This window comes from Bacillus rossius, chromosome 14 (assembly GCF_032445375.1).
Source record: "Bacillus rossius redtenbacheri isolate Brsri chromosome 14, Brsri_v3, whole genome shotgun sequence".
Classification (NCBI taxonomy): domain Eukaryota; kingdom Metazoa; phylum Arthropoda; class Insecta; order Phasmatodea; family Bacillidae; genus Bacillus; species Bacillus rossius.
Genome location: NC_086341.1, coordinates 38,307,339 through 38,323,485, shown reverse-complemented (window position 1 = coordinate 38,323,485; position 16,147 = coordinate 38,307,339). Strand labels below are relative to the sequence as shown.

Sequence of the window (16,147 nt, the reverse complement as noted above, 5' to 3'; positions counted from 1 at the left end):
CATTGATAGTGTATCACCAGGACTATGTGTGGTTAGATATTCACGTGCAGTATTTGCCAGATCATACTATATTACCTGGACTATGTATGGCTAGAGGTTCACGTGCAGTATAAGGAGGGGCTGAATTGCATCCCCTTGGAATGTGTGCCTTTTATACTTTTGGTGGCGGTAGTGTAGCTGGGTAGAAACTGGACAGGTACCCTTTATGGTTCACTAACACAGACAATACATGGGATAAGAATTTTCCTCCGATCACATATTCTGATCGAAGGACACTCCCTACCAGCGCTACCTAGTATGAAACTGAGGAACTAGGTGCTTGTATCGACATATTACTTGTCTGGCAGCCATTTTGGGATATTTTCCAGAGGGGATAACTTTCAGGATTTTAAAGCCGAAAATAATATGCATTTTAAGAAATCGTAAAGGGTACCTCTCCAGTTTATTTTCAGCTGCGTCATTATACAGAATATTCTGAAAGGCACCCTTTCCGAGGGGATACCTTTCCAGTGCATATTTGCCTTAAAACTAAAATATTTTAAGAAATCGGAAAGAGATACTTTTAGTCAGTTTTCTGTTCAAATTTTGTATTCGAAGATTTAGTTATTAATTCAGTTTTGTTTTCTCGCAGCTTATCTACAGTTCTAACTTGTATGTTTCTAGGATATTGTTGTGACGAAAATACCGCACAGATAATCTGGCCTACATTGTTTTATTCACTGAACTGCATACTTTTTAAAAACATATTTCGGTAATTTGTGTACAAACAGTAGGGGCAGGAAATTTTCGCGAAAAAAAAATCTGAACGCCTATACTAGACTGCAACAAGGTATATCCACACCAGCTGGTTTCTTCCTTGTGATCGGCGGCCGTCTGCGAGAGAAGTCGTCGCCTTGTTTGCACCGAGCCACTAAGGACGAGTTTGCTTCCGCACTGAATTACTGTGATTGGTTTTTTTTAACAAACTCGGCACGCACCTCAAAGAAACCCGTCCAATCACGAAACACAGACGATGCTACATTTTTTTTTAACTTCCAGCTACTCTCGGGATCTTTTGAGGAAATTAACATGGCCCTAACAAACAGTATTTCGGCCACTTACCCAGCTACACCACCGCCACCAAAAGTTTGAAAGGTACCCTTGCCAAAGGGGATTCGATTCTATCGCCCCCAGTACAGTGGCGTAGCCAGGATTTGTGTATGGGGGGTGTTAAGAAGCATGCCCCCCCCCCTCCCCCACGTATTAAAGCGGGGGGTCCGGGGGTCCTCCCCCGGGAAAAATTTGGATTTTAAGGTGTAAAATAGTGATATTTTAGCAGATTTCGGTACTTAAATTTAAATATTGTAATGGTAAAATTTTTATTAATTTTAATATGAAATTTGTTTGAGTGATGAATAAGAAATTAATTAAATATTTGGTGCTAAGGGGGGGGGGGGTTAACCCCTAACCCCCCCTCCCTGGCTACGCCCCTGCCCCAGTATAATGCCAGGTGAACGTGCAGGCTAGTGGACTGCTCACTGCGGGCGGAGCAGTGTCTGACCGGACCGCTGTGTGCAGTGCCGTGCGCTGCCTGACCCAGGGCAGCCGGCAGAGGCGTGAGAGGCGCCGCTTCCTCTGGTACAGCGCCTACTCGTGGTCGCTGGCCACGCTGGTGGCGCTGCTCAGCTTCGCCGGGGACTCCGCCGGGGACCTGCTGCCGCAGCAGATACGCCCCCTCATCGGCGACGACACCTGCTTCTACAGCCGTGAGTGGTCCCTCAACTGTCCGCGCTGCCTACAACTCGCGTAGTTTCGGTTCCCTGCCACCTTTGAATATATATACTGTATAGAAGTCGCGAGTGGATAGGATTTACTCTACGTTTTTCAGAAGCGTACGATGAGCAGCTTGGGAACTTCACCGCTGCAGTGCGCTGCCGTAACGCCCTGTATCGTCTTAGTTGTTATTTACACGTTGGAGCGCAGCACTGTCGCCCGCTGTCATTCCCCCGCACCCCTCATCCATCATTCACTGCAGCTCAACGTCGTTCAACGGGAGGGGGAAGGGGTGTTTGAAGAGTTCAACACTTGTCCGCTAGGGACCACCACAAGTCGATGCCCTAAGGATGGTGGCGATTGCGGCGGTGAATTAACCAGCTACCTCAAAACCGTATTAGAAATTTTAACCTGGGCTGGCGACTTCTATACAGTATATATATTCAAAGCTACCACGTTCGTGCAACTTCGGATTCCTCTCAAAAAATTGAAATTAAAAAAAATATATCGAAGGGTTAGGTTAGGTTAGGTCAGTCACGACATGCTTGTTTTCCATTGGAAACTTCTGATTTAGCGGCTGAAGTGGCGTCGATACCAAAACGCGAAACCTTCGGAAATTCTTCGGGAATTTTCTTGCAGGGAACCGAAACTACGCGAGTTGTAGGCTTTCCTGCCGTAAAACGCTTTCGCGTGCACGCGTCCACAGTGGCAGGCAATTAAAAAGGGAAGCCTGAGATGTAGGTACATCGAGTTCTGTCCCTGCCCGGAACACGCCCGAATATTCACCTTCGGCCAATCTCGGGTTTATTTATATATATTTATATTTCTCTGTTTATTTTAATGTAGCTATACTAACCTAACTAACCGTCCACAGTGGCGTAGCAAGCGGGTGGCAGGGATGGCCCCCGCCAGGGGCGCCTGTGCAGGGGAGGGGGGGGGGGGGGCGGTGCTGCGACGGTTTCGCGTTACTGAACGCCATTTTCAAGTCTGGCCAGGGGCGCCAGTCACTTTAGCTACGCCACTGACCGTCCATAGTGTTTTAAAGTGTTTTAATGTAGCTAACCTAACCGACCACTTTTAATAGTTGTATTCATTTTTCCTGCGCAAAAATAAAACAAATCCCGAGGTTGGCCGAATGTGAATTTTTTTGGGGGGGTGTTTCGGGCAGGGACAGAACTTGATGGACATCTTAGGCTTCTCAATTAAACAGGGGGTTGTCTGTAAAGTCGGTTCACGGATGATAATTTTACGTGATAACGTCATAAGAAAACATTGATGAAAAATTGCATACTATTTAATTTTTAAATTATTATTTTACAGTATTTGCAAATTTATTTTAAATAATTTGTTCAAATGTAGACACGAAAAATTAGTTTAAAAAGCCCACCTTAACCTGTTTGATATTATAGAATATTTTCTCGCACGCTGGTTGGCCGGTTCTTGCACGCTCGGCTCAGGCGGAAAGTGACAATGAGTCATGCTTTTTCGTGCGTGCAGCCGGTGTTCATCGATTTATAAGACGTTATCACGTCAAAAAAAACGAATGATAACGAATCCGGGGGATACAGTTTGGTGTTGCAGCTACATATCTATCATCTCCATCCGAAATTTAATTACACCACTGTATAGCTAAATGATCAAATAATTCGTTACGCTAAGTGAGGACTGTGACGCATCGCGCGCGGTGGAGGGGGGAAGCGCCGCCATTTTGAGGTCATTTCGCTGCGTTTCAAAATTTAAATTTAGTACAACTTTTGACATGGAGAAGCTACGACGTTCGTTTGAGTTTCAATCGTCAGCTCTCGTCGATTTCATGTATAAAACATTAGTGTAAAATAGTTACAGTGAATATATATGGTGTTAAAATAAAGAAATAGCGTATTTTATATTTTGTATAGAAAATATTACCTGTTACGTACACGTATTCACGTACAACACACGGCCGTGTCCATGACACAGCCACACCCCATTTTTTTTTTGCTTGTCTACTCAGTACATGTTCTAACACTTCACTAAACAGAAATAGCTTTTAATACAGTATGTCCATAAAAGAATTTCCCAGTTATAAATTTTAATATTAACAACTGTAAGCGTTGTAGAATGTTGTTCCAAAGTTAAAGAGTAACTTAAAACAGTTTTGGATAAACGCATGCGCGAGTACTGCTTCGTTGTTTTCTCACTCGCAGCGCCACCTACGCTAAATGGCGACTCCTGATCGCTAAGCGTTTTGTGTTATGCAATTTGCTGAGAGTGAATCTGTAATTTCAAATTCAACGTGCGTTTCGTTTAAAGTTTAATTGTAATCTCTAATGTGGCAAAAAAAAAAAAAAACCATCCGCCGGTGGTATAGGGAATTCGAAACGACAGAGCTCTTTTTTTTTCTGGCCTCCACGTTCACCTGACATAACACCATGCGTTTTTTTTTGGGTTGGGGTTTTACAAAAGATCGTGTCTACGTTCCACCGCTGCCTAATGATTTGCCAGATATTGAGACACAGAATTGAAGAGGCCATTGCTGCCATTACTCTGGACATGTTAACCAAAGGTAGGGAAGAATTGGACTTTAGATTGGATATGTGCCATACAACTAAAGGTACACATATTTAACATTTGTAAGAAAAATTAGGTTGGTTTACCTTCAGTGTGACGTATAATAGTCTTAATTAAACTCCTATATCTAATATACATTGAAACTGGGAAATTCTTTATGGACACACTGTACTACAAGAAAAATATTGTAACTTTGTACAACACATGGCTATGGTTATCTGTGCGTATAAGAAATACGTGCACATAAAGTTATATTTTATTATTGTTTTTAAACCACTGAAAATATAATCGAATATTTGATAATTTGTCTCTATTTTGTTTTATTGTGCTTATTAATGTGCGCGGTTAATACTGCAAAGCTTTCAAAGGAACGGTTTACAAATAACTTTAACTATTGGAGGTACTGGGACAACACAAAGCATAAATGCCCGGGTAATAATATGGATACAGTATTAATGCTAACACTATTTTGTAGTAATTCAGTTGTTTCATTTCTAATGTACAAATTTACAAAATACAGTGAGTGGGTCTTACAAATTTTATGCCAATAATCCATTTTACCATAATTTAGTTAGTTTAGTTAAATAATTATTAGATTTTTCACCCAAACTATTAGTTTTATAGATAATATAGAAATGCATTACGCAGTTCACACTGTTATACTCCTTTACCTCAGAATTAAATGATTTTAACGCACAACTATGCAACCCTACAGAAGAGTAACGATGACTCTTAAATTGGCACTGTATTTACAGTCAACCTCTTTATGCGTATGCCCACAAAAAAAAAAGTTGTGATTGATTTAATTCAAATAGGAGACTTTTTACAACAAAGGTAATTACATAATACTGTAACTGGATATGACTATGTAGCTAACCAATGCTTGGCGTTAGGTTATTGTAACTCGTTAAAAGGATTTAGGAAAAAAAATGTTTTAGTGAGTTAAGATATTGTTGTTGAATTGAAAACTAACTAAAAAAATATTTAACATTTTAACCAAACTATTAAATTATGATGTACACATAAGTAGATTTACAAGAAAATAATTTGGCAAAAGTTCATCGAATAACTTCTTTCTAGAATTGAACATTTTATTTATTTTTGAAAATTTACCTAATCTTCGTCGACGAGTAACTAGCATAAAATGTCGATTATGAAACTATGCTATTATGCTTTGCTGTAAATCATAAATAGACCCGTAAACTCGTACGATAACGATATATCTCGTACTTACTGGAAACCTTCCTCCCAAGGGAAATGCAGCAGCGACTCGAAAAAAACCTTCGATTCATTATAACCGAAGTTTTCTTCCTCCGCTGATATTTTATTTCCATTAATTAGTTTCTTTGCTCTAGTTAAAGTTAAATCAATGTTAGATTAATTCTGTTGCATAAAAAATAAGTCCTCATCAGAGATGTGTAACATGTGACCTCGATAACGAGCAAATTCATGTGTTTTCATTTGCAAATACGCTTATAATATGAAACTTGGACACGAAATTTAACATAGAATTGTTTAAATTATAAACGAAAATTGTGTTTTCAACTATATTTCTTTTTGCGAATCATACGTCGTTTCTCTCGACTATCAAATAATTCAATGAAACGGCTCCAGACAACGAAAAAAAAAAAAAAAAATTGAAAAAAAAAACTAAACCTAAGCTCTATACCTGATTTTTGACAAGTAATTTTATTAAAATACTGCCATTCTCGTTAAAATTCATTAAACAGTTAATACTATAAAGTTTTCCTTTGACGTTGCGAACTTTGGTTCGTGCCATCCGCCACAGATGGCAGCACCGTGGTTACACATTTCCGTTCCATGCGACTACCTTTCCATTCACGAAAGCACTCTTACCAAAAGCAGCGTAAGGAAAGCTGAGTTGTTACACATCAATAAAATCTCTCGCTAAGTTCTTTATTAAATATTTTAATAAGATGGTAGGATTTCGCACGTCAATATGACCTGCAACTGAAATGAAAGGCAGCGACTTTTAACATACTTTAAAATTCATTAAAAAAATTGGTTGTCTGTAAAGTCGGTTTACGGACGATAGTTTAACGTGACAACGTCATAACAAAACATTGATGAAACGATTCCATACTTTTGTGAATAAAATTGAATCATTTTTATTGAATTATCACTATTTTGTATGGATACAAAGAAGGAGTGAAATGAAATCTACAATTTAATTGATAAATTTACTTTTATTTGCACTCATTAATTCAAATATGTTTATTACTTTAACGAACAGATTATTTTAACTATAACTTTTATACATGTTTGATATTTAACTTCTTCCAATCTGTGTTATTCTGTTAAGGATAGGACGATGATAGGAATAGTAGGAAACAAATGGGAGTGTTTCAAGTTTAATGTGCCTCGAAAAAAGACAAATCGAAAGTTATTCCAATCGAGTGGAAGAGAGATAGATGCGGCGCAAGCGTAAAATGAGCGTAACAGGACACAGCGTAACGGGAATGTGCGTAACGGTACACTTTTTCGTGCGTGCAGCCGGCGTTCATCTATTTATTAGACGTTGTCACGTCAATGAAAAAGAGCTGTTGTAACTCTGTAACGTGATAGAAGTGAGACTTCTTTGGTAATTCAATCCCCGACTCGCAAGGCGTAAAACGGCAAAAAGATAGAAAAAGAGAGATAGAATACCATTTTCTAATACTGATTAATTAACAATAAATACTACACACTGTTGAAATATTCACATCATATAGAAAAAAAACTGTGCGTGTTACTGTTTCTTCAAACAATTTTGCCATTTGGAACACGCCTAATCTCTGGATGAAATATGAAATTCATAACAGTTTGGTGTTATCTATGCGGGAAATGCAAGGACTCCTTCAACAGCACACTCTACGCTGCTGGTTGAACAAGGAAGAACGCGAGCGCGCTAGTAGCAAAAAAAAAAAAAAATTCAAGGCATTCACAGCTGATTGTATAGGATACCTATATCTATTTTTCTTAAACAAGCACATGCGTACAGTCTCTGTCTTATTCTATAATTCATCTATCTCTCCCGGACGGGGGATGAACCATCGCACGCGGAGGAGAACAAAAACGAGCCTAGCAACGTATATAGCATAGTGATCTCTTTTTTTATCTCTTTAGCCAATAACCTATTATCTGTCCTTTTCGTGTTAGAAACATAATATAATAATAATAATTATTTATTTCCCATTTTTTACACTTTGTTAACAATATTCACTTAATTAACCAGGAAATTTAGCACTCACGAAAGCAAGCTTGTATGTGAGTGCATCTAGTCACTTCAAATTACATGTGGTAGTTTTGCGATTGTAAACATTTGTAAATGTTTAATAACTGAGAAATAAATATATAAAATATAACCTAAGAAACTTTACATTAGTTTCACAACAATTTTTTCACGAAAACGTTGCATCAAAATTTGGCCTTGAAATCGCGTCCAAAGAAGTTTCACTTCAAAAATTGATTTTTTTTTATAAAAATGCTGATCGTGATTTTTTTTTAACAAAGTGAGCTGTGTTGACTTGAGACGTGCCTGTGATGGATCGGGGCTCAGTGAATCTCGGCGCTCCACAAACACCTCGTGCGACCGGAAGAAGAGTTGCTTGTGTGTTCTGCAGGTCTGTGATCGCCTCCTGCGGCCGGCTGGAGCTCATCCCAGGGAACTTGTTTGACGTGTAGGCCCCTCCCCCTCTTCAGATTCCCGACCAATCTCCTGCCGCGGCGTGGGCGCACCCGGAACAAACTCTTCTTCCTTCAGCACCATCGGTGTTCCAGTATCAACTTCAGATGTAGCACCCATATTGCCATTAAAAAAAACCGGGTACATTTCCCCACCGTAATCCGACCTCGGAAACACTCAAAATGAAAAAAGAATATATTTATGACGATTTCAAAATTTATGAGGCATTACGTCCCTCCTTCCCCCCCCCCCCCCCCCTGAGGGGAAGAAAGTCGAACCCCTTTCACGTTTTCCACCATAACTCGATCTCGGAAACACTCTTAATCGAAAAGAAATATACTTTTAAAATTTCCAAAACTTAGAGGAATTACGGGCCCCCCTTTTGCAGGGCACATTTCCCACTATATCCCTACCTTTTGGATCGGAAACACTACAAATCTAAAAAGCTTTTAGTTTTAAAATTTTCAGAATTGTGGGTCTTTAGCGCCCTCCCTGGAGTAACAGTCGACCCCGGGGCAAACCCCACCAGGCCTCGACCTCATGGATACACATAAAGCATGGTTATTACTCATGGCTTGAAATTATTGTTTTTTTGACTCTATAATCCCCCCCCTCCCCGCCAATTGTCAGAGGTTCTTTATATTTATGCAAAATTTCAACACATTTGGACATCGAAAAATGGGTTAAAATTGAATTGAAATATATTACAGGGTAATTATAAAGTCCGTGAAACATTTCAAAAAAATCGGTACAGTGAAATGGCTAAGAATTATGTAACAAATTATATACCACGTGAAAGAAAAACTCTTAAAATTTTTTTTTCACTAGTTATAAATGTTCTGTGTGTTCATCTTGCGTCACACGACACACATCTAATCGATAGTCCAATTCTGCCCATACACGACCCAGAATATCAGGAGTGATGGTAAGAGCAGCTGCTACGATGCGGTGTCTCAATTCGTCAATGTTTTGTGGTAGAGGTGGAACATAAACACTATCCTTGATGTATCCCCACAAGAAAAAATCGCAAGGTGTCAAGTCCGGTGATCGTGGTGGCCACGGGAGTAGCACTTGGTCAGCGGCCGCCCCACGGCCTATCCAGCGATATGGCAACGTCTCATTCAGATAATCTCGTACCACATTGTGGTAATGAGGTGGAGCACCATCTCGTTGGAAGATGAAGTCCCTGCTATCAGCTTCAAGTTGTGGCATAAGCCACAATTGCAGCATGTCGAGGTAGGCGATACCAGTGACAGTTCTCTCAGCGAAGAAGGGGCCATAAACTGTCTTGTTTGACATGGCACAGAACACGTTAACTTTTGGCGAATCTCGGACGTGTTCGAGAGTTGCATGTGGATTCTCTGTCCCCCATATGCGTGTGTTGTTGTGTCGGTTGACTCTTCCTGAGAGATGAAATGTGGCTTCATCACTGAAGATTAATTTGCTTGCAAGGTCATCGTCTTCAAGACGGTTCTGCATGGCAATGCAGAACTGCAGTTGGAGCAATTTGTCATCGTGGCTGATGGCTTGCAGAAGCTGCAATTTGTACGGCTTCACTCTTAATCCCTTACGAAGAAATTTCCATGCTGTTGGCTGAGGGATGTTCAATTCTGCACTAGCCCGATAAGTTGACTTCTTGGGACTCCGCACCATCACGTCCCGTACACAATCCACTGTCTGTTGTGACACGCCTGGCCGACCCGACCGTTTTGGGTCGCACAAACAGCTGTCTTCCTCGAATTTCTTGTACCACTTCATTATGCTATTGTAAACTGGTGGTGTTTTGTTAAACTTGCCACGGAAAGCTCTTTGGACACTCACTACCGATTCGCTACAGGCGTATTCAAGCTCACAAAAGGCTTGCTGTGCCTGTTTCGCAGCCATTTTCAGCAACTACATGCACTAGCGCTCCTGTCGGTTGTTTTTTAAAATAGCTTTTTGGCGCTACATTCAAAAAAACTTTGAGAGTTGTTATTTCACGCGGTATATAATTTGTTACGTTATTCTTTTCCATTTCGCTGTACTGATTTTATGAAATGTTTCACGTAGTACTTTATAATTACCCTATTACATAGTCCATTCATACATAATACAGATGAAGCTAAAAAAAGGCGTTTTAAACAGGTTAATTTTATATTAGAAACCTTGGTTCATATTGATATTTTTTATGTATAAAATGGAATGAATAACAATTCGTTTTCATTAGTGAATTAAAACAATGACCTATTTTAATCACAAAAACTAAGTTGGAAAGGTTCACATTAAAACCTAAAAAGGGTTTTTTTTTTTTTAATATTTTCATTTTGTGAAAAGTGAAGAAAAAAACAGCAAATATATTTATTTTTAGCGGAACTGCATTCGAAAAGAAGGAAAGCACTTTGAGCAGTTAATCTATAAACAGGAAAGTAAATTTTAATGCAATTTTTTTTTGGCATTTTAAATAAATAATTTGATTTAATATTTTCGAGAATTAACACTTTTTTATGTGAAAATTTATTTTTTGGTTTTGCCGATAAAAATAATAGTTTTATTTACTGTTTGTTTAAATATATTTTATTTTCAAAACTTAAAATGATAAGGACTGTGATGGTATCGAGGACAAAACTCCATAGTTCTTCGTATACTCTTGAAAATGTCACCCATTCATAAGCCACTTTCGTGTGTGACGTCTCAACGTAGCAGCCTGTGGCTTGATACAGCTTTGGTTGAGAGTTTCTCATTAGCATTGAGACCTCCAGATGAGTTTTGAGCCAATAACGCAAATAAATCTAAGAAAAACTATTTTAATTTTAGCCTATTGTTAAATAAATCCGTAAATTTTCAGGTCTTCATAAATTTATTTCCTAAGGAAAAAAATATATATATTTTTCCTAATTTCATCTGTGAAAATGATACACGAAACTATTACATTTGAGGCAAAATTTTTTTTACATTAAATCATTTTCAATGGGCATAGATAAATGTTTCAAGCCAAAATATGTTACCTGTAAATACGTATTGTTGGTATAAATATAAAAGAAACATTAAGAAAAATGTCACTATAAATTACCTTTATCTTCTTTATTATTATTGGTTATATTATGTTAGGTTTATTTAACCAAAACATCATTTTGCTTTGATAAATTTCTGCTACAAAGAAAATGATTTTAAATTTAATATAATGGACATATTCGGAATATCTCAAGGATATCTTGCAGCTGTGAGATAGCCTACCGACGTAAAAATTGACATCTCTCAGAATCAGTAACGGTGGTTGCCATTTCCCGAACTACCACTTGCTTGATTAAAAGGGGAATGGGGGTGAATGTTTTGAAAAAAAAAATTGTAAAAAGTTATTAAAACATACAGTACTTTATTATATTACTTTTATTGACACTGACACCCTGACGTAAGGACCTGCCAAAGTAGCTGTTGGAGACGTGGCTTCTTACAAAGTTTAAATTAAAAGTTAAAGAACTCACTTTACATCACCCATAATAACACACTGATAGTATACAAATATTTACCCAACTTGTCACAACCTGTGTCCACCACTGTTTAAGGTAACAAGCGCCGGACAAGCACATGAATTTGTTTACGAAAGCTGTTGACATATCAAACAATGACAGAAAGATACCTAGATCACTGGTGGTACTTTAGAGAACCCTCAGGTGACGGGAAAAACCATGGAGCGCGTGGAGTAAAGGCCGTGTCACGCTGTCAAATATTTTTCTCAAATATATTTGACAATGGAGTTGGAGGGCAAGTATTGGACGTAAAATAGCTTCCCATTTTCTCCATCAAACATATTTGGACATCAAATATGTTTAGAATCATGTCACGGTATCAAAGTATATATTAGTTTTGAGCCTTCGTAAACTTTTCAATTTTTCTTCTTCTCAAATTTGAAATTAAATAATGAAACACAATGCTGGACTGATTTTTAAAACTTGTTATTATGTTTGTGCAATGAAAAAAATTTTTAACGTGAAAAAAAATGTATAACACATTAATATTCGTTACATAATGAAATTAATTTTTAGAGATTTTTTTTAAGTTTTGTTTTAGTTATAAAACTTTTTTAACCTCCTTAATCGCCCATGTGGTCTTGGCCATTTTTAAGAATCGTTGAGACGGAAGCAGATGCCAACTAGATTTTGATTGGCCGATCACATGTGACATTTACGGTGACGTCATGTGACGTTGTAATACATTCTCCATTGTAAAATACACTGTTCGACCATTTTCCAAATGCACGGCCGAGTGAACAACTGTGGAGGTGTGTTTCATGTATTGCAAATGAAAACAAATACGCCACATCGCTTCGTTACTGCTAACATATCGGCCCATTTGAAATTGAGTGACATCATCGTTTGAATTTTCGGCAGAAACTCCGGACACAGCCATGTCACTACCTTCGTTCACGTACTTGCAAATGTACTTAATTTTATATATATGTATAGTATTAATAGTATATACTTCACAGTATATCTATGTGTGTGTTGTGTATTTATTTATCACTACATAGTATAAAACAAAGTCGCTTCCCGCTGTTTGTCTGTCCCTATGCATGCTTAGATCTTTAAAAATACGCAACGGATTTTGATGCGGTTTTTTAATAGATAGAGTGATTCAAGAGGAAGGTTTATATGTATAATACATGCATAATATAGTAGAAAAACACTGATAATTTTAGAGGTTTCTAATGTGATGTCGTAAATAAACATATTTTTTTTGCGCTTTCATTGCAAACATAATATCAAGATAATGTACTTAAGTATTGTACACCTTAAAAAGGTCTACAAAAAAGTCCGCGATGTTATATGTCTATCTCTTAGGGATAACCCACAATAACCATTTTTTATCCTTTATTTTTTACGAGAAATAATGTGGTACCGGAGAAGATGTATTGATTCCCCGAATTCCTCTGATACCATCGGATTTACCGTTCCAATTGAAACGCCTACAATTTCCGGTAAAGATATCTTTTACAATGACCATTAATAAATCGCAGGGTCAAACTTTCAACGTTGCAGGCTTATAATTGAGCGTTGAGTGTTTTTCACGTGGCCAATTATGTGTCGCTCTTTCAAGAGTAACCTCTAAAGAAAACATGTTTGTATTGTCTGATGACAAAATAGCTGTGAACGTTATATATAAAGACATGCTGTAGTATAATTAGTAGGGACCGGAAAAATTCGCGATTTCGACGGCCTTCAGGATAGACTGCACATTCCCCTGTACACTCGGGCAAATAACGCCAGTTTATTGGCTGCTGACTTTTAAGTCGTCTCAGCTGGTTTGTCTGTGATTCGATCCTTCTTTGGTTGGAGATTTATTATTGGTTGAGATTCGTCCAGAGGAACAGTAAGCAAATAGCAAAATCATCTAAAAAGTATATGTATTTGACTTGTAGCCTATCGCCGAATGAATCCGCGAATTTTTCCGGTCTCTAATAATTAGTATCAGCATTGCACCCGTGCGAAGCCGGGGCGGGTCGCTAGTTTATTTATGTGTTGTTGTTAATATTTGGGGGTATTCTACGAATTGTTGTTATTACATTGAAAAATTAAAATAGATTTGCTTATTGAGAATATTATAAAGATACTGGAGGGCGTTGGAAGCGGGAAGCCTTCTTTACACAGACGAGAGAGCCAAACGCCCGATCGTGCATCTTCGGAGTTTTTTTTTGTTCATTGTAAATTAATATGGCGGTGTTGATAAAAGGATACTAATGGTCAATAAGGTTAGGTTAGCTACATTATAAATACTTTAAAACATTGTGGACGGTTGATTTGGTTAGGATAGCTACATTAAAGATACGGAAAAAAAGCTTGAACTTCGGGGAACTTGGGGTTTTGGCTCTCTCGTCTGTGAAAAGATGGCTTCCCGTTGGAAGCAGGGCCTGAAGGTGTTCGCGCGCCGGGTGGTTGGCCTCCGCAGACAGGACGCACAGCCAGAAAGTGTTCTTCGAGCTGCCGGTGGCGGTGCTCACTGTCGCCAACATCGTCTTCTTCCTGCTGACGGCGCGCAACTGCTACAAGGTGAAGGCCGAGCTGCAGCGACTCCAGAGCAAGGAGGGCGAGCGAGGCAAGCGCCGCTTCGAGGCCAACAGGAACAAGTGAGCAACGAACACAGCTGGTCCGTGACAGAGTGTCTCTGCTTCGATGGCATACTGTAGCAGTTTCATTTAGACCATGTACAACAAACCATAGGTACATCAAATTGCGAATACAGGTTGTCCATGACAGAGTGTCTCTGCTTCGATGGCATACTGTAGCAGTTTAATTTAGACCATGTACAACAAACCATACACCAAATTGCGAATACAAAAGTTGTCCATGACAGAGTGTCTCTGCTTGAATGGCATACTATAGCAGTTTCATTTAGACCATGTACAACAAACCATACATCAAATTGCGAATACAAAAGTTGTCCATGACAGAGTGTCTCTGCTTGAATGGCATACTATAGCAGTTTCATTTAGACCATGTACAACAAACCATACATCAAATTGCGAATACAAAAGTTGTCCATGACAGAGTGTCTCTGCTTGAATGGCATACTATAGCAGTTTCATTTAGACTATGTACAACAAACCATACATCAAATTGCGAATACAGGTTGTCTATGACAGAGTGTCTCTGCTTCGACGGCATACCGTAGCAGTTTCATTTAGACCATGTACAACAAACCATACATCAAATTGCGAATACAAAAGTTGTCCATGACAGAGTGTCTCTGCTTGAATGGCATACTATAGCAGTTTCATTTAGACCATGTACAACAAACCATACATCAAATTGCGAATACAAAAGTTGTCCATGACATAGTGTCTCTGCTTGAATGGCATACTATAGCAGTTTCATTTAGACCATGTACAACAAACCATACATCAAATTGCGAATACAAAAGTTGTCCATGACAGAGTGTCTCTGCTTGATAGGCATACTATAGCAGTTTCATTTAGACCATGTACAACAAACCATACATCAAATTGCGAATACAAAAGTTGTCCATGACAGAGTGTCTCTGCTTGAATGGCATACTATAGCAGTTTCATTTAGACTATGTACAACAAACCATACATCAAATTGCGAATACAGGTTGTCTATGACAGAGTGTCTCTGCTTCGACGGCATACCGTAGCAGTTTCATTTAGACCATGTACAACAAACCATACATCAAATTGCGAATACAAAAGTTGTCCATGACAGAGTGTCTCTGCTTGAATGGCATACTATAGCAGTTTCATTTAGACCATGTACAACAAACTATACATAAAATTGCGAATACAAAAGTTGTCCATGACAGAGTGTCTCTGCTTGAATGGCATACTATAGCAGTTTCATTTAGACTATGTACAACAAACCATACATCAAATTGCGAATACAGGTTGTCCATGACAAAGTGTCTCTGCTTCAACTGCATACTATAGCAGTTTCATTTAGACTATGTATAACAAACCATACATCATATTGCGAATACAGGTTGTCCATGACAGAGTGTCTCTGCTTCAACTGCATACTATAGCAGTTTCATTTAGACTATGTATAACAAACCATACATCATATTGCGAATACAGGTTGTCCATGACATAGTGTCTCTGCTTGAACGGCATACAATAGCAGTTTCATTTAGACTATGTATAACAAACCATACATCATATTGCGAATACAGGTTGTCCATGACAGAGTGTCTCTGCTTCGATGGCATACTATAGCAGTTTCATTTAGACTATGTACAACAAACCATACACCCAATTGCGAATACAGGTTGTCCATGACAGAGTGTCTCTGCTTCGACGGCATACTATTACAGTTTCATTTAGAATAAGTACAACACAAACCATACATCAAATTGCGAATACAGGTTGTCCATGACAGAGTGTCTCTGCTTCAACGGCATACTAGAGCAGTTTCATTTAGACCATATACAACAAAACAAACATCAAAATGCGGAAACAGGTTGTCCATGACAGAGCGTCTCTGCTTCAACGGCATACTATTACAGTTTCATTTAGACCATGTTCAACAAACCATACATCAAATTGCGAATACAGGTTGTCAATGACAGAGTGTCTCTGTTTTAATGGCATACTATAGCAGTTTCATTTAGACCATGTACAACAAACCATACATCAAATTGCGAATACAGGTTTTCCATGACAGAGTGTCTCTG

At 38.5% G+C, this 16,147-nt stretch overlaps 1 protein-coding gene across 1 annotated transcript in view; it reads left to right on the top strand.

Moving 5' to 3' along the window:
• Nucleotides 1-16,147, top strand: part of LOC134538778 (G-protein coupled receptor Mth2-like) — a 111,785-nt gene that overhangs the window by 77,402 nt on the left and 18,236 nt on the right. Inside the window, exons 3-4 of the mRNA XM_063380270.1 lie at nucleotides 1,558-1,745; nucleotides 13,910-14,087. Coding sequence (XP_063236340.1) covers nucleotides 1,558-1,745; nucleotides 13,910-14,087 — 366 coding nt within the window. The remainder of the gene's footprint in view (nucleotides 1-1,557; nucleotides 1,746-13,909; nucleotides 14,088-16,147) is intronic.